This window comes from Pecten maximus, chromosome 18, assembly GCF_902652985.1.
Source record: "Pecten maximus chromosome 18, xPecMax1.1, whole genome shotgun sequence".
Classification (NCBI taxonomy): Eukaryota; Metazoa; Mollusca; class Bivalvia; order Pectinida; family Pectinidae; genus Pecten; species Pecten maximus.
In genome coordinates this window covers 28,444,237-28,463,247 of record NC_047032.1, presented here as the reverse complement: position 1 = coordinate 28,463,247, position 19,011 = coordinate 28,444,237, and the positions used below count along the sequence as shown (strand labels likewise).

Sequence of the window (19,011 nt, the reverse complement as noted above, 5' to 3'; positions counted from 1 at the left end):
TTGGAGGTCACTGACTGCCGGCGTACACACGGTGTGTATGCGTGTTTCTTGCGAGCTCATTTAAATAGCAATCCATAACATAGAAATCACATGGCTACTCCGACAGTGACGAGGAAGCATGTACCGGAGGATATGACGGTGGGTTTTATTGGAGCGGGCCGGATGGCCCAGGCCATGGCTAAGGGCTTCATCTCCACAGGTGAGTCTGTCAGAATCAAACAAATGTTTGTCAGACACGTGTGCAGTCATGAGTAAATTATGTGTGTAATAATAGATCCATAATTCGGACTTTATTTACGGGTTGGTTACCCCAAAACCGGCCCCAACACAATACGATGATGCAACGTTCCATTCTGTTATTGGGTGAATACATCTGATCGGAGCGTCCGATAGACATGTTAGATCTATAACGATTTTCCGATTAAATGGATAAGCATTGGACAAAATTTTAGCAATGATACTCATCATGAAAATTGAAAAACCGAATTTACGCTTAAATGAGGCAACTGAGCGAGTGAGTATTTCTATTGAATGCTTGTTGATGAGTGATGATGCAATAAGTAAATTTCCGTTATGGTAACGATCAAATTGAATAAAAAAACAACTTACATTAGATATAAATTGGCTAACACAAATGATTAAATTTTGAATTTAAAACTGTAAAATTGCATAGTCCGAACACGAATAACACTTAACAAGTACCTGCTACCTGTTTGTGAGCTTTGAACCATAATTAAGTATTTCGAGATAACGCTCAGATAAATTAACATATACACACTGTATCCTGCATGTATTTATATAAACCTTTCAATTTAGATATGAAATTACGTTTTAACATATGAAAGAGTAAGGAGATTTCCACTTTAGGTGGATAGAAACACGCAAACTAAGTATTCTGGTAGTGTTAATTTTAACAACAGATGTTTGGGTTTTATTTACACATTGAAACGGAAGAAATAAAGAATTCCTATCCTGTTTACAGTGTGTCATGGCTCTAGTAATATAACAGAATCCCTACCCTGTTTACAGTGTGTCACGACTCTAGTAATATAACAGAATCCCTATCCTGTTTACAGTATGTCATGACTCTAGTAATATAACAGAATCCCTATCCTGTTTACAGTGTGTCATGACTCTAGTAATATAACAGAATCCCTATCCTGTTTACAGTGTGTCATGACTCTAGTAATATAACAGAATCCCTATCCTGTTTACAGTGTGTCATGGCCCTAGTAATATAACAGAATCCCTATCCTGTTTACATTGTGTCATGGCTCTAGTAACATAACATAATTCCTATCCTGTTTACAGTGTGTCATGACTCTAGTAATATAACAGAATTACTATCCTGTTTACAGTATGTCATGACTCTAGTAATATAACAGAATCCCTGTCCTGTTTACAGTATGTCATGGCTATAGTAATATAACAGAATTCCTGTCCTGTTTACAGTGTGTCATGGCTCTAGTAATATAACAGAATCCCTATCCTGTTTACAGTATGTCATGACTCTAGTAATATAACAGAATTACTATCCTGTTTACAGTATGGCATGACTCTAGTAATATAACAGAATCCCTATCCTGTTTACAGTGTGTCATGGGTCTAGTAATATAACAGAATCCCTATCCTGTTTACAGTGTGCCATGGCTCTAGTAATATAACAGAATCCCTATCCTGTTTACAGTGTGTCACGACTCTAGTAATATAACAGAATCCCTATCCTGTTTACAGTATGTCATGACTCTAGTAATATAACAGAATCCCTATCCTGTTTACAGTGTGTCATGGCTCTAGTAATATAACAGAATCCCTATCCTGTTTACAGTATGTCATGACTCTAGTAATATAACAGAATCCCTATCCTGTTTACAGTGTGTCACGACTCTAGTAATATAACAGAATCCCTATCCTGTTTACAGTATGTCATGACTCTAGTAATATAACAGAATCCCTATCCTGTTTACAGTGTGTCATGGGTCTAGTAATATAACAGAATCCCTATCCTGTTTACAGTGTGCCATGGCTCTAGTAATATAACAGAATCCCTATCCTGTTTACAGTGTGTCACGACTCTAGTAATATAACAGAATCCCTATCCTGTTTACAGTATGTCATGACTCTAGTAATATAACAGAATCCCTATCCTGTTTACAGTGTGTCATGGCTCTAGTAATATAACAGAATTACTATCCTGTTTACAGTGTGTCATGGCCCTAGTAATATAACAGAATCCCTATCCTGTTTACAGTGTGTCATGGGTCTAGTAATATAACAGAATCCCTATCCTGTTTACAGTATGTCATGACTCTAGTAATATAACAGAATCCCTATCCTGTTTACAGTGTGTCATGGCTCTAGTAATATAACAGAATTACTATCCTGTTTACAGTGTGTCATGTCTCTAGTAATATAACATAATTCCTATCCTGTTTACAGTGTGTCATGTCTCTAGTAATATAACAGAATTCCTATCCTGTTTACAGTATGTCATGACTCTAGTAATATAACAGAATCCCTATCCTGTTTACAGTGTGTCATGGCTCTAGCAATATAACAGAATTACTATCCTGTTTACAGTGTGTCATGGCTCTAGTAATATAACAGAATCCCTATCCTGTTTACAGTGTGTCATGACTCTAGTAATATAACAGAATCCCTATCCTGTTTACATTGTGTCATGGCTCTAGTAACATAACATAATTCCTATCCTGTTTACAGTGTGTCATGGCTCTAGTAATATAACAGAATCCCTATCCTGTTTACAGTGTGTCATGGCCCTAGTAATATAACAGAATCCCTATCCTGTTTACAGTGTGTCATGGCTCTAGTAATATAACAGAATCCCTATCCTGTTTACAGTGTGTCATGGCTCTAGTAATATAACAGAATCCCTATCCTGTTTACAGTGTGTCATGGCTCTAGTAATATAACAGAATCCCTATCCTGTTTACAGTATGTCATGACTCTAGTAATATAACAGAATTCCTATCCTGTTTACAGTATGTCATGGCTCTAGTAATATAACAGAATTCCTATCCTGTTTACAGTGTGTCATGGCTCTAGTAATATAACAGAATCCCTATCCTGTTTACAGTGTGTCATGACTCTAGTAATATAACAGAATCCCTATCCTGTTTACAGTATGTCATGACTCTAGTAATATAACAGAATCCCTATCCTGTTTACAGTTTGTCATGACTCTAGTAATATAACAGAATTCCTATCCTGTTTACAGTATGTCATGACTCTAGTAATATAACAGAATCCCTATCCTGTTTACAGTGTGTCATGACTCTAGTAATATAACAGAATTACTATCCTGTTTACAGTATGTCATGGCTCTAGTAATATAACAGAATTACTATTCTGTTTACAGTGTGTCATGACTGTAGTAATATAACAGAATCCCTATCCTGTTTACAGTATGTCATGACTCTAGTAATATAACAGAATCCCTATCCTGTTTACAGTGTCATGACTCTAGTAATATAACAGAATCCCTATCCTGTTTACAGTATGTCATGGCTCTAGTAATATAACAGAATCCCTATCCTGTTTACAGTGTGTCATGACTCTAGTAATATAACAGAATCCCTATCCTGTTTACAGTATGTCATGGCTCCAGTAATATAACAGAATCCCTGTCCTGTTTACAGTATGTCATGACTCTAGTAATATAACAGAATCCCTATCCTGTTTACAGTATGTCATGACTCTAGTAATATAACAGAATTCCTATCCTGTTTACAGTGTGTCATGACTCTAGTAATATAACAGAATCCCTATCCTGTTTACAGTGTGTCATGACTCTAGTAATATAACAGAATCCCTATCTTGTTTACAGTGTGTCATGGCTCTAGTAATATAACATGCCTTCATCAACAACTCATTTTTAATTAAATGATTTGTGACGCGGTGTTATGGAGATCAGGGTTGATCATTCTCTCAAACAGTTGTGTTTTTACCATGAAAACAAAGAAAAATTAATTATATTGAAATTAATACGTGAGGTATAGATTACATTTGAATATAATTCATACATTCAAGGGCATGGATTATATTTTGTTACCAGATCAATGGTCTGAATTATTTATGACTATTTATCCACTGGCGGATAAGCGACTTAATATCACTCATCCGCCCCTAACATGAGTTTCCTGAGTTCCCCGACGCAATGTCTGGTGGTGTCCTGCACCAGACATGGTACCAGGGCCAAAGGAAACTCGGGCTAAGCCATCCTTAGCAGTATACTAAATTTCTCATCCGCCTCTAACAGTATATCTCAAATCTCTCAACTGCCCCTAGCAGTATATTAAATCTCTCATCCGCCTCTAACAGTATATCTCAAATCTCTCAACTGCCCCTAGCAGTATATTAAATATCTCATCCTCCAAGTAACTCTCAACTGCCCCTAGCAGTATATTAAATCTCTCATCCTCCACTAGCAATATATTAAATCTCTAATCCGCTCCTAGCAGTATATTAAATCTTTAGTCCGCCCCTTGCGCTATATTGAATCTCTCATCTTCCACTAGCTCTCGTCCGCCCCTAACAGTATATTAAATCTCTTATGCGCCCCTAGCAGTATATTAAATCTCTCATCCTCCTCTAGCAATATATTAAATCTCTAATCCGCTCCTAGCAGTATATTAAATCTTTAGTCCGCCCCTTGCACTATATTGAATCTCTCATCTTCCACTAGCTCTCGTCCGCCCCTAACAGTATATTAAATCTCTTATGCGCCCCTAGCAGTATATTAAATCTCTCATCCTCCTCTAGCAATATATTAAATCTCTAATCCGCTCCTAGCAGTATATTAAATCTTTAGTCCGCCCCTTGCACTATATTGAATCTCTCATCTTCCACTAGCTCTCGTCCGCCCCTAACAGTATATTAAATCTCTTATGCGCCCCTAGCAGTATATTAAATCTCTCATCCTCCTCTAGCAATATATTAAATCTCTAATCCGCTCCTAGCAGTATATTAAATCTTTAGTCCGCCCCTTGCACTATATTGAATCTCTCATCTTCCACTAGCTCTCGTCCGCCCCTAACAGTATATTAAATCTCTTATGCGCCCCTAGCAGTATATTAAATCTCTCATCCTCCTCTAGCAATATATTAAATCTCTAATCCGCTCCTAGCAGTATATTAAATCTTTAGTCCGCCCCTTGCACTATATTGAATCTCTCATCTTCCACTAGCTCTCGTCCGCCCCTAACAGTATATTAAATCTCTTATGCGCCCCTAGCAGTATATTAAATCTCTCATCCTCCTCTAGCAATATATTAAATCTCTAACCGCTCCTAGCAGTATATTAAATCTTTAGTCCGCCCCTTGCACTATATTGAATCTCTCATCTTCCACTAGCTCTCGTCCGCCCCTAACAGTATATTAAATCTCCCGTCCGCCCCTAACAGTATATTAAATCTCTCGTCCGCCCCTAACAGTATATTAAATCTCTAATCCGCTCCTAGCAGTATATTAAATCTCTTATCCGTCACTAGCAGTATATTAAATATCTCATCCTCCACTAACTCTCATCCGCCCCTAGCAGTATATTAAATCTCTCATCCTCCTCTAGCAATATATTAAATCTCTAATCCGCTCCTAGCAGTATATTAAATCTCTCATCCGCCCCTTGCACTATATTGAATCTCTCATCTTCCACTAGCTCTCGTCCGCCCCTAACAGTATATTAAATCTCTTATGCGCCCCTAGCAGTATATTAAATCTCTCATCTGCCCCTAGAAGTATATTAAATCTCCCATCTTCCACTAGCTCTCGTCCTACCCTAACAGTATTTTAAATCTCTTATACGCCCCTAGAAGTATATTAAATCTCTCATCTTCCACTAGCTCTCGTCCGCCCCTAGCAGTACACGTATATTAAAGCAGATAGATAGTGAGAATAGTTCGGACTACAATAACAATAGAACCAACAAAGAGCTAACACAATAGACAGAATTATAGAATATCGGCAAGTCAACGATGACGCAATCATAAAAAGTGAGGTGATTGATACAGACAAGAGAAGAGTACTAGCCAGCTATACTCTAACATTGTTAGAACACAGTACTTAACCATTTAATTTTTTTTTTCAATTTTATTTCACTCGGACAATCTTTATATTGTTTAAGACAAGAGGTCAATATGAATTACAATAAAACAATGATATTGACAGTAAAGCAAACATCTTATAATTGAAGCGTACAACACACAGCCCCTGTGGTACAACACGCCTCAATGTTAGGTACGACATTTCGCTATCCATACGTACTATCATACCATACACTGATCGTAGTATATACAGCTATTGTATTATATGGTACCGTATTATTACGTTGGTGTGATAGTGTTACGTTTATTGTTTCTCTAAATCTAAATACTGCCGCTGATCACCAATGTTACAGTAGGCAGTTGTATCTTAACAATCCCACTGCACTTACAAGTGTTAGCTTTTGTATCTTAACAATCCCACTGCTGGTACAAGTGTTAGTTTTTGTATCTTAACAATCCCACTGCTGGTACAAGTGTTAGTTTTTGTATCTTAACAATCCCACTGCTGGTACAAGTGTTAGTTTTTGTATCTTAACAAACCCACTGCTTGTACAAGTGTTAGTGTTTGTATCTTAACAATCCCAATGCTGGTACAAGTGTTAGTGTTTGTATCTTACAATCCCACTGCTGGTACCAGTGTTACAGTTTTGTATCTTAACAATCCCACTGCTGGTACAAGTGTTAGTGTTTTTGTATCTTAACAATCCCACTGCTGGTACCAGTGTTATGTTTCCATATATCATAATTGTATTTAACCACTGCCACCAGTTCAAAATTAATTGAATAACAAATTATGTAAGATTATATTACCACTTTATCCAACAAGTAATATACATGCGTTCAACACCAGCCTCCAATCTCTATAACATTTGTTATTACAGATCTACTTAGTTGTTCACTGACACTATTTATAACTACACACCGTTCACACGATCTACTACAAACTTCTCTAAAACTACTATTCTATCAAATCTCTGGACTATCTTCTCGTCTCTAAAATCTCCTTACTTCAATTCTCTACTCTAAAACTCCAGACCTCCTCTTTACTGACTCCCAGCCCCTACTACTATAGTGCCTGTACTCCCGACTGGCCGTTCTCTCCAAACTTACTAATAGGACGACAAAATAAACCAACCTTATACTAAATATGTCCTCGTTGACAGAATCCTGGTGCACTGAAACGAGACTGCTCATAAGGATAACTTTAGATTGACCTTTATGCTTAAGACCTGCTAAAATTAACCCAGAGGTCAGCTCATCCGGCCGCCCTGACAAGTTATGTCACAGACCAGACTTCGACCACAAGAATTCACTCGGTCACTATAATCTATAGTTTCCAACCAAAATGATTATCTATGGCTACTTAGCTACCTAAATAAAACTTCAACATTGCCCACGAGTCAAGGCAAATAAACTGCATAACAAATTATATACACGATTAACAGTTAAATGATCAGTACATGCATGACAATACACAGTAGTACATCCACACAGCTGGACTGCCCCCTCCCCCCTCTCGAATATAAAAATTATAAATAAAATTGACCTGTTTGATTTTTGTCCCTAGGATATGTCTGATTCTAAGTTTAAAACTAGGGGGAGATAAGCTAGTATTAGAATTTAGCTTGGCAATTCTTAATTTGAAATAGGGTATGGTGGCGAGTCTATCACACCGCTGACTCGGCGTATACTGAAACGATGACCTACCGTAAGGATGGAATGGAAGGGAAGGGATCAAATAATTTTCGGTTGTTTTTTTTATCAGCATCGGACCCATACATAGTATAATCTTGCCATTTACACTTCACCAATGATGTCCATAAAACAATTTAATTAATATATAATGATTTAATCTCAGCATAACTAAGACTAGACATGAAATGCACGTACAAAACACGTTCGCGGGGTTTAGAGTCGGAGCTGTAATTTAGGTCACTCGGATTAGGGATGATGATGCAATCGAAATTAACATTTTCGCTGATTGACCTATATATATCACCGTGATGATTCTTTACAGGTTGTTTGTCAGTGACGTCCCCAGGTAGATGTTTGTGAATACTGTACGTCCGAGACGACCAATGCTATAAGAATGGTTAAAAACGTGTATTGAATGCGCCTAAGTCGATAATGATGACGCAATCACACTTTCACTGATTCAGCATATGTGCTGGGTTTTACTGGACCGTAGAGATTGGGTGATACTTGATAACATTAAAAAACAGACTGACATGCAACCTAACTAAAAGGCAAATGCTAACTTCGATATCCCAGTGAAGGACACGATATTGACAGAGACCGTCAAGACAGATTTTTTGTGAATACTGCGTGGTGATGTCTCTAATCTCGCTAATGCATTTATATGACCTGCATGACCTTTAATACATAGAACTACACGTCTCGATATACCTCACGATATCCATATGTACAGAACCCATGTAACGCCTAACGGCTGACGTGGTAGTGATTAGATCTCTCTAATGGCTGACGGCCTGTAATACACGTTTGGTCTTTAGTGACTGAACCCACTTTGGGGTTCGGAATTTGAACTCATGTAATGACTAACTTCTTAATTATCTATTCTGTAGGTACTTTTATATCAAATTAGGTTTCATTTGACGCATAGTACCATTTCACCCCAAGTTAAGTATGTACAGACAACGCACACTGGGCCCCTTGATGGGAGTCGAGATGTAGCATTGTTTAAAGGTTAAAGACCTGAGTTGACTTGTATCTCTGAACAGAGACCAGTTAAAAACTTCCCTTCTTGTTGAAAATGCCGCATTCAGAATCCCCTTTTGAACTTTTGGCTTGCTGTCTCACATTCTTATCATTTATTGTACATGCGTAATATGTATTCATGGGACGTAATATGTGTTCATGTGACGTAATATCTATTCATGTGACGTAATATGTGTTCATGTGACGTAATATGTATTCATGGGACGTAATATGTATTCATGTGACGTAATATGTTTTCATGTGACGTAATATGTGTTCATGTGACGTAATATGTATTCATGTGACGTAATATGTATTCATGTGAAGTAATATGTGTTCATGTGACGTAATATGTATTCGTGTGACGTAATATGTATTCGTGTGACGTAATATGTATTCGTGTGACGTAATATGTATTCATGGGACGTAATATGTATTCATGGGACGTAATATGTATTCATGTGACGTAATATGTGTTCATGTGACGTAATATGTATTCATGTGACGTAATATGTGTTCATGTGACGTAATATGTATTCATGTGACGTGATATGTATTCATGGGACGTTATATGTATTCATGTGACGTGATATGTATTCGTGTGACGTAACGCCTACAGTTGATAAATTGAATTGAATATGAAAATGTTGGAAATTAAAATTTAAATCATGTATGTCTACTTCATTCATGCAGCACTGATTGAACCGACTTTATTTGTAAAATAGCGCAACAGGTTCCTATTTAAATGTATCACAGCTACGGAAGTGCGTCTATGGGCATCCTATAGGAGTATTACGGATGTTTAGGGCATGACTCAGATTCCCGACCTAATCCGATTTATGTGCATCAGGGGTGATAACGCTAATTAATATTAAACTATTTTGTTTTAATAAAAAGTTAGTAATCGGTTTAAAAAAATTATCGGCTGTAAATATTAATTTGGTAAGCATCACCGTAAAATAATTAACTCCTATTTGCCAAATTATAGCAAAATTTCGGCCTTAAGTTCGAACGTTCAACCAGGAGATCTATATAAACAGGCTATGGGTTATATCCCCCGACACAGGGACCTATGAGAACGTAGACTGTAGCAATTGATCAAGTCCCTGTGTCCCCGGACTGCTAAGACAAACCAAGTTACGACTCTCTGCTCCGCGCTTGGTTTAAAATGTGACAGTGAGGATGTGTATGGCCCTTGTTATTATACATGTCCATGTACATACGGCATTTCAGTGTGCTAGCGCTATAAAGCGTTCGTTCGCCAGCGGCACATCATGCGTTAGACACAGTATTTACATGGCATTGCCTCTTTTGGGAGCGTAAAATCCACAATAAACAAATCTGTATCTCCTTTGGGAAATAAGTAAGTCTTGAATGTTTTAAGGTATTTAGTTTTTAGGTGCTGGGAAACAGCAACTTTAAGCGATCATCGCCAAATTCCGCTAGAATAAATTCATTCGGAACTCTCGGGGGAATCAAAATGTCGCTTATTTCAATGATAACACACGAGGAGTTCAGAATGGGACCGGAATTAATTGTCTTGTCTCCTTCCACGAAGTATTTGTTTGTGATAAGTAATATGATTCACGCTTTTATATTTTGAAGACATTTGTTTAATTTAAATGAATTATAGAAAGCTGCTTAAATCGTACACAATGACATGTTTTACGGTTGCTAACTGGTTTGTGCGGGGGGGAGGTAGCTCGTATACACTGTTGATTCGACATTGGAAATGGTCCTCGGCCGTCGAATACTGTTTTTAGTCTCGGCTTTTTCAATTGGAAATCGAAAAGGATTGTTTTACATTCGATACATAAAATAAATGTAGAATGCTTCCTAATGATTCGCCATTTCCGAGAAATAGGCCACACAAAAATGGCCGTGCTGGTTGAGTTGCTTAATAGTAATTAGGAGGCCACACCTAACGTTAGCTTGTTTCCGTAACAGAGATTCCGATAGCAATAAAGAGGTTCCATGTTTTAATTCAGTCGATAGTGAAATACTTGTACAATGTATATAATATGAACGTGAAATTCAACAAGTCGTCGGAACAGATGTTAGGTAGGCCAATTCATCGGGAACAAATTAAATTCCCGAGACGAGTTTCTTCTGTCGAAAGTTGTCAAATCTATAATTAATCCTAACAGGTCAGTCATTACACGAAGAGAAAAACCCCAGTAAATTGAGTACAATTTAAAAACTTAGGAACCAAAATAAACTGGGAGAGTAATTCACAGGAATCTTATATATAGGGAATCGCGATGTGGTTCATCAAGAAACATGACTAATTGACACCACAGATTAATTGATCTAAGAATTAAACTTAATCATAGTATGCCAATTCAAGTGAGGTTTAAAAACGTAATTCTTCACCGTTCATCGCAACTTTAACACAACCACAGCCTTTTTAAAGTAAATAAAATTCCTTAACATGACATTGGATAATCATCAGTAAAACATTCAGAAATGCACTTACAAAACAATAAAAGCATCTCAATACATGCCATTTTATATTTATATAATATTTGCTTTTCTCCTGTATTTCAATCCCTCATACACAGCACCTATGAGTGACCTCGACACTTTGATTTTTTATTTAGTGACATCACTATAAAGGAGAAAGTTACCAGTTATTCAATTTAGCGATGTGATTAGATTATATATAAGGTGGGTCATGATACATACATCCCAATAGTACGCCAGTATCAGATACTGCTGTATCACAAATATATATTACCAAATGTAAAAACGGAATGCTACAAGAGTATATAATTATCGTATTAATGCCAATTAATTGATATCAATAATTGACTGGTGTTGATCAGTAAATAGCAAAAAACTTTTGTATGAAAAATTGAGAAATATATCGCAGAGTTGACTAGCCGACCAACGTTTGGTCTGAATAGCAGCGCTCGTGCACAGGTAACCGGGTCGTCCATTCTATTCAATTCCAGTTTATTCTGAAAGCCTTACGGCCCATAGGTATACATGGTACAATACATATAACATATAAGTCATAGATATTTGGAGAGTGTTTCTAGTAACATAAACATCGTTGTATACCATACAACATAGACAGTTCAGTACAAAAAAAGGTTTGACCTAAGTTAAATTGAAGTTTACAAACTGTTTAATCAATCAACCACTTAATTGTAAGTTTAATAAATACATGTGTATGTCGTGTAACATCAGCAATAGTATTTGTACAGACAACAGGTAGACAGGTGGTATTTCAGCGAAGACATTTTGCATTCAAAATAATACATGAAGTACATATTAATTCTAAGGGATGGATTAAAAGTATTTTCTTTCAGCAAAAATGCGCTCTTCTTCTCTTAAACGATATATAAATCTATTTCCCGAGATTATTTAGTTCCTTCACATTATTTCTACTTGTCAGCTGTACGAGTTTAAAGACGCTAGGTGATTTATGATATTTATTAATATGCATTTGTCTAAATTCTATTTAGAATGGACACTGAAGTATAAAATGGAACTCATCTTCAATTTCATCATTTTGGCAACATTCACAAATTCTGCGTCACCTTTAAATGTTTAACTGGTGTGATGACAATGTAATACTGGTTAAGTCTACACGAGTTAACCACACACGTACGGTTTACCTATGTCTGGATAACTTACACACCGCCTACTTGGTGTGAAATGGAAAACTAAAGGATTCAGAGAGCGTATCTAAAAACCTTTTTTTGTGAAACCGTGTCTCTATGTCGTGTCAGGTTTTTTGTTTTGGTTGTAAAAAAAACAATGTTAAAGCTCAAATTAGACAGTTTATATGGTTTTACATGAATATAAATAGTCATTTTTATCATGAAAATTATCAATACAACACTATTTTGATCACATTTGAACAAAAACCAAGCCTGGCACGACAAAGATAAACACTAATACAATGATATTGTTGTAACTGTTTCACGAAAAAAAAGATAAGCTCTCTCAATTCTAATTATATACCAATTATAAACTGGGTCATTTTATCAAATTCAAATAATGTTTTATTGAAATATATTATTAATGGTTCTGTAACTCTCCCCTTACAAATATACCACATCCAAACATTTGTGGATGGGTTCATCATTGATAAGGAACCGTTTGGTTGTTTCTCAAATCTTACTCGGCACAAGTGTACTGTATACTAAATTAAATAGTAAAGGAAAGTCTCCTGTGCTGTGGAACTTAGGGGTATAGCCATTTCCCTATATACAGTGGAACTTCGTTAACTCGAACTCGGAAAACTCGAATACTCCGCTTAACTCGAAGTACCTCGTCAGTCCCGGCCGAATTCTCTCTTTATCTTAGTAAAGAAAACTCGCTTAATTCGAACACTCGGATAACTCGAAGTTTTTTTCGTGGTCCCGTCGACTTCGAGTTAACGAAGTTCCACTGTACATGTAGTTCGTCATTCCCTTTAAACTATACAATATGTATTTCCTTATTTTAGGTATCCTGAAGGCATCGAACATTGTTGCCAGTGATCCGGACCCAATATGTCTACAGTCTATACAGGTAGGTTGTGTCACAGGGTCTCGGTACAACTTACCAACCAAGGATATTGTCTGAGCCGTGGATTACGATGTACCCCGGCTATACATACAACTCCCAAACCAACCTACGAAGTCGGTTCGATCTCCTAATTGTATATATAAGATATCACAATTTTAGTTCAATACCCTGGTCATATTAGTATAATCCGGCCAGGATAAGACGGTTGTAAGGACTCACACAACTAAATCAGCCAATCAGCTGGTGTTTCGCCTGAATCAAGTCCCTGAGGAAAATGTGTTTCTTAGGTTTGTAGCTGTTTTCCTGAGTAAATAACATATGAAATGAGTACTTTCTATATACGAGAATAAAGTGTAAGGTCTTGAGGTTTTGATAATCAAAAATATACACTCCTGCTGAAAATAGAATGGCGTATGATTCGAGGTGTAAAAAGGCGGACATTCTCCAGATGGGGCTACCCCAGTGTACTATTAATGTCAGGGTTACTGTCTTTCGAGTACCCATGTGCTCTAATATGCCATTAGAACCTATACAATAACAACATTTACCCGATAGAAAAAACTTCGAACTTTAATTTGATATAAGTTTCACATCATTTGAACTTCAAACAAGCGAATAAAGGGATGGGGTCACTAGTAATAACATATAGTAAATTATTTAGTTGTGTGAGTCCTTTTAAACCCTTGATATCGAGAGAAACTTGCAGCGGCCGCAGATGGTCATGTATTTCTACGGCCGACGTGGCATGCCATAGAGCGGTACCACGGCGACCGCATATCAGCCGTACGGTGGCCTTGCATATGTCGTCAGTCTGGCAGTACGATCGCCATGTGGTCGCCTTGTCGTCGCCTTTCGAGTCCCTCGCGGCTTCCTTACAACTGCCCTAGTATTTGTAAAAAATAAAAAAAAAAAAATAAAAAAAGTCTCAATGTGACCGCTACAGTATGTGTTTATGTTATTAGATAATGCTTCCTTACAACTGCCCTAGTATTTGTAAAAAAAAATAAAAAAATAAAAAAAGTCTCAATGTGACCGCTACAGTATGTGTTTATGGTATTATATACTTAGACCGCGTGGTCGCCGCGGCCACCAATCCTAACAGTACATTATCAATTTTCATGATACTGTCATGAATATACAGATGTTTTTGGCACCCTAAAATATTATTGGATTTCACATTTCTAATATCAGTTATCGCATTGCTATACGGCCATGTCATGTCAATTAAGACATTTTAGTCCTCTCAACGCAACTCTTGGCATCTTTGTCGACGAAGAGTCAAATACATCACACACAGACTTTGCACAGGGACCTGAGCATTTGTTACAGTCTATGCGAATTTGGACGTATCCTAGTGAGTATAGCACATTTTTACACACATTTAAGGGGCTGTATCAATGGCATTTCTCCAATCACTAAATCATAAACACTGAGAGATGCCATTATGTGTAAAATATGCTAACACACTAGAATAAGTTCAAATACACACAAACTGTAACAACTTCTCAGGTCCCTGTGAAATAATGATGTTTGTGAATCCAAAGCAGTATTTTGTTAACATTATGTACAGTTTTATTGATATCTTAAATAAATTTCACAAACGAAAGTTTAACACGAATCGATGACCTTGAACTTTTATTGTAGAGCATGGGTGTCAAGGTCACGGATGACAATCTCAAGGTTGTTGCTGACAGTCAGCTGGTGGTGTTGGCAGTTAAACCTCACATCATCACTCCAGTCCTAAAACAGGTTTCTCCCTCATTTTCCCGCGATAAACTCATGGTCTCCATAGCAGCAGGGATCACACTGTCTACATTAGAGGAGGTGAGGAATGCTTTACTAACTCATTTACTCGATTACGCGTCCATTTACTATCAAATGACCTTGACCCCGCCAAAGAAACTGACGATGCGGAAAATGAGACATTTTTCTTGATGCCCTAGTCAAAGTTTCACAAACGTTCGTTCACGAGGAAAAATCCCTTAGATATATTTGCTAATTTTGCGATAACTGGGTTATCTTTAACTTCTCTAATAGTTTTCTGAAGAAATTTTATTGAAATTAAAACTAAAATTTCTCATTTCTGAAACTCAGACCAGGACATTATGAAGGCAATCTTACTAAATAGCCAATAAATTGATGATCACAATTTTACCCCTTTAGCTCTATCAATTTTTAAAGAGACATTATTTCTAAACACAGATGTAATAGCATGTGACATCATGATCAGTTGATGAGTATGTTGACAGAATCTGCTCCCGTCTACACGTGTTGTTCGTGTGATGCCCAACACACCCGCATTGGTACAGGCCGGAGCGTCAGTCCTCGCCCCGGGGTCAGGCGCCCTGTCCGGGGACCCAGAGCTGGTGTCCGAGCTGTTGAGCTGTATTGGAATCTGCGAGTCGAGCACTGAGGGACTACTGGACGCTGTCACGGGGCTCAGTGGCAGTGGACCCGCCTACGTCAGTACATATCAACATGGTTCTAACACATTCAAGTTGATATCGAAGTCATAGGACCATAACCTATAACAATAGCTAACGGGGTCATTTATTAGGACATATAATGGACGCAGACACACAGTACTTCTATGTCCATATAATAAATAATAATATAATATTTGATAATAAATTTACACTTTATATGAATGATAGAAATATATTTAAAATTAGAAAGGGACATATGGCTATTCAGAGAAAAATTCTTCATAAGAAATAAAGCTAACTTATAAATATAACTAGAACACTGACATCAACAGTCTTGTCGTGTGGACCAGCTGTCCATATCACTGAGGTTGACGTTTGACATTTGGGCTTTTAAAAATTGCAAGGAAGCAACATATACATTATACTTATATATGATGATGTAAAACTTGTTCCTTCCTCCACCTCCCCATGATCCACTCCGTCCTTTAATTTGGACCCAAATGACTTTCACCCAGTGACCTTGATATTCTTGATATCTTGACCTTGACCTTTGGGCCAAAATGACCTTGACCTTTGACCCAGTGGTCGTGATATTTGATCAGTCAACCACTTGTTTTGATTCCGACCAACGTTATTTGATATAGTATTCATTAATCCAAAGATACAAAATTCGACTGTGACCTTCGACCCCATGAATTTGACATTTGGAAAGTTGACGCCTTGTTTCCAACTAATTGTCTTCATACTATCATAACAAAATATTTATAAGTGAAAACATACAAAAATTTACTTTGACCTTGAGATCTAATGCCCTTGACCCGGTAATGGTGAATGAAGCATCCACACTTCATTTTATAGGAATAGCATATTGATACTGTTGTTACTGATTCCACTGCAAAAAGGGGGCGAAGATTACGGCGAATAATATGTTTTTTTTTTTGTGTGGGAGTCTTGGCTGTGAGTTTGCTTTCTAAAACACGTGAATTAAAAAAAACCCAAGAAAAACATTAACCGGATACATTTATCCGGAATGAAGTACAAACTGATAAAACGAAATATAAAACCAAACAAAAAATATCCGGAATAGAGTTAGTTTCCCCAGACAATAAACGACCAGTACATAACAGTTAGTATTATTTCACGGCTCAGATATGTCAGTCGTTTGTTTACGTTTCTAGGCGTTCGTTGCTATAGAGGCATTAGCAGATGGTGGCGTCAAGATGGGACTCCCGAGGGACATGGCTGTGAAACTAGCTGCCCAAACACTTCTGGTAAATACACTCTTGTTCTATCTGTTATATTGAGACATAATGAAGAAAACCTGATATTCTAACCAAGGTCCAGGTCGTGAGGTCAAAGGTCAAAATCTAATTTGATATATTTTCATACATTTTAATGACTTTTTTTGAAGAAAAAAAAAGTTTTGTGAATCGAACTGGAAAGCGATTAAATTGAAGTACAATAGCTTAAAGGTCGAGGTTTATTTTTGGATCTGACAATGATACAAACTTGGTCGAACATAAAATTATATACCACATGTCCTTATAATCAAGCCAAAATTAAGGTAATTATATTTATATATCTTTCAACCCAATACGTTATGAAATTATAAAGCAATTTTTTATGTGAAGATCGTCGGAGAAGTCCAAGGTAGCCTAGATGCAAAATTGACTCCCTTCCTTCATCTGATATTATAAGGGAATTCATCTGCTTGCAGGTTTACCAATAAAAAAAAAGAAACTGCATGCTGGTCGCTGATCTTTCTGCATGATAAAAACAAAAATATGTCGCATCAAATGTTTGAAATGTATTATGTGTTTCGGTTCTTAAATACCCGAAATAATGTTCTACTTGATTTTGTTACAAAGCGTTTCTCTTAAGAACATAAAACTCGTTTGATGTGTTTACACATTCTTAATACATTGTATATAAATTCGGTTTCTTTCAGGGTGCTGCAAAAATGGTTCTGGAAACTGGCAAAAACCCGGGCCAATTGAAAGACGAAGTTTGCTCGCCAGGTGGCACCACGATTGCCGCAATGCATAAACTGGAAAAAGGAGGGTTCCGAGGGGCACTTATGGACGCTGTGGAGGCAGCAACCCTCAAGGCTTCGGAGCTAGGAGCTAAGAAGTGAAGGTTGTAATGCTGAGAACTGATTCATAAGTATAAGCAGAGTTGAACAATCCATTGAAGAATTATATCTGTCCGTTATGACGGGTGTATACTGAACTCTAACATATCTGAAAATTAGGCCAACAGGATCGTAAATTCACGTCCCAGGGAGGCAAGTGACCATACTCCATTGGCTCTTAATTCAATAGACAGAGTCACAGAATTCCAGGATGACAGATGCCGATCCAAAGGTGCATGGGGCAACGACCTTGATCAGCAACAAAAATGTATAATGTGAACTGTGATGTCCAAGAGTGGACGTTACAAATTATGTGTACAGTATAGTGTTATGCTATATATATATATAGGTACGTGCATAAAAATGAATACCAGCAATTTATTTTTTGTTGTTCCTTTCATTAGACTTTCATCATCATCATCATCATCATCATCATCCATCTCTTTGCCCGTCGTCTTTCTCTGTCCTTAATTGAAAAATCCTCATTATCGCTATTTCTTGAGAATTACCAGTGACCGACCTCTCAAATTCCATGTGTAGGTCGAGGTGTCCTTTGGTAAATGGTTGTACATGCTCGATCTTGGGACTAATTAGAACACAAGATGGTCGTCAGGAAGTCCAATTTGAATTTTGACATTAGTTTGGTGTTGCTGTTTCTCTCGAATTCCATATATTCAGGTTCTCCTTGGTCCAAATTTGTGACAGTTCAATTATGGGACTGATCAGAACACAAGATGACAGACTATTGGAATTTTGACAGAAGTCATCGTCGGTGGCATGCACTACGCTACGCTGGACTTACCACTTACGATATAAGCTACGCTTGACTTACCACTTACGATATAAGCGTAGTGTAGTGCAGTCGACCGCGAGTATCAGATGATGAGTAGAAGTCCGTTATTGAAGTGTTCCATGGATCTCATTCAAATTCCAGACTATATACCCCTTGGTCCTTGATTATAAGTTTAATAAGACTGATTGTAAAGCGAGATCGCCGACAGACGGCCATTTTATAGTCGGAGAATGAGTTTAGCTTACTGTGATCGTATGCAGTGGTGTAGCACCCATCGCCATCAACATTTTACTGTATTAAAATCTGTAAACGACTTCTTTGTAGTCGTCGGCACAGGCCAAGGATGATATTTTACCGGTAA

At 37.3% G+C, this 19,011-nt stretch overlaps 1 protein-coding gene across 1 annotated transcript; it reads left to right on the top strand.

The window, feature by feature from the left end:
• Positions 1-18,236, top strand: LOC117316847 (pyrroline-5-carboxylate reductase 2-like). Its single transcript, XM_033871629.1, has 6 exons — positions 1-199; positions 13,239-13,303; positions 14,945-15,124; positions 15,550-15,762; positions 16,905-16,997; positions 17,675-18,236. The coding sequence occupies exons 1-6, from the start codon at positions 91-93 to the stop codon at positions 17,858-17,860; spliced, it is 846 nt and encodes a 281-aa protein (XP_033727520.1). The 5' UTR covers positions 1-90; the 3' UTR covers positions 17,861-18,236.
• Positions 18,237-19,011: the final 775 nt, after the last annotated feature.

What these genes read in the sequence shown, in the direction of transcription:
- LOC117316847 (XM_033871629.1), top strand. Translation starts at nt 91, where the DNA reads ATGGCTACTCCGACAGTGACGAGGAAGCATGTACCGGAGGATATGACG. An exon ending in TAAGGGCTTCATCTCCACAG is followed by an intron (nt 200 to 13,238) that starts GTGAGTCTGTCA and finishes TCCTTATTTTAG; the next exon opens with GTATCCTGAAGGCATCGAAC. An exon ending in TAGCTGCCCAAACACTTCTG is followed by an intron (nt 16,998 to 17,674) that starts GTAAATACACTC and finishes GGTTTCTTTCAG; the next exon opens with GGTGCTGCAAAAATGGTTCT.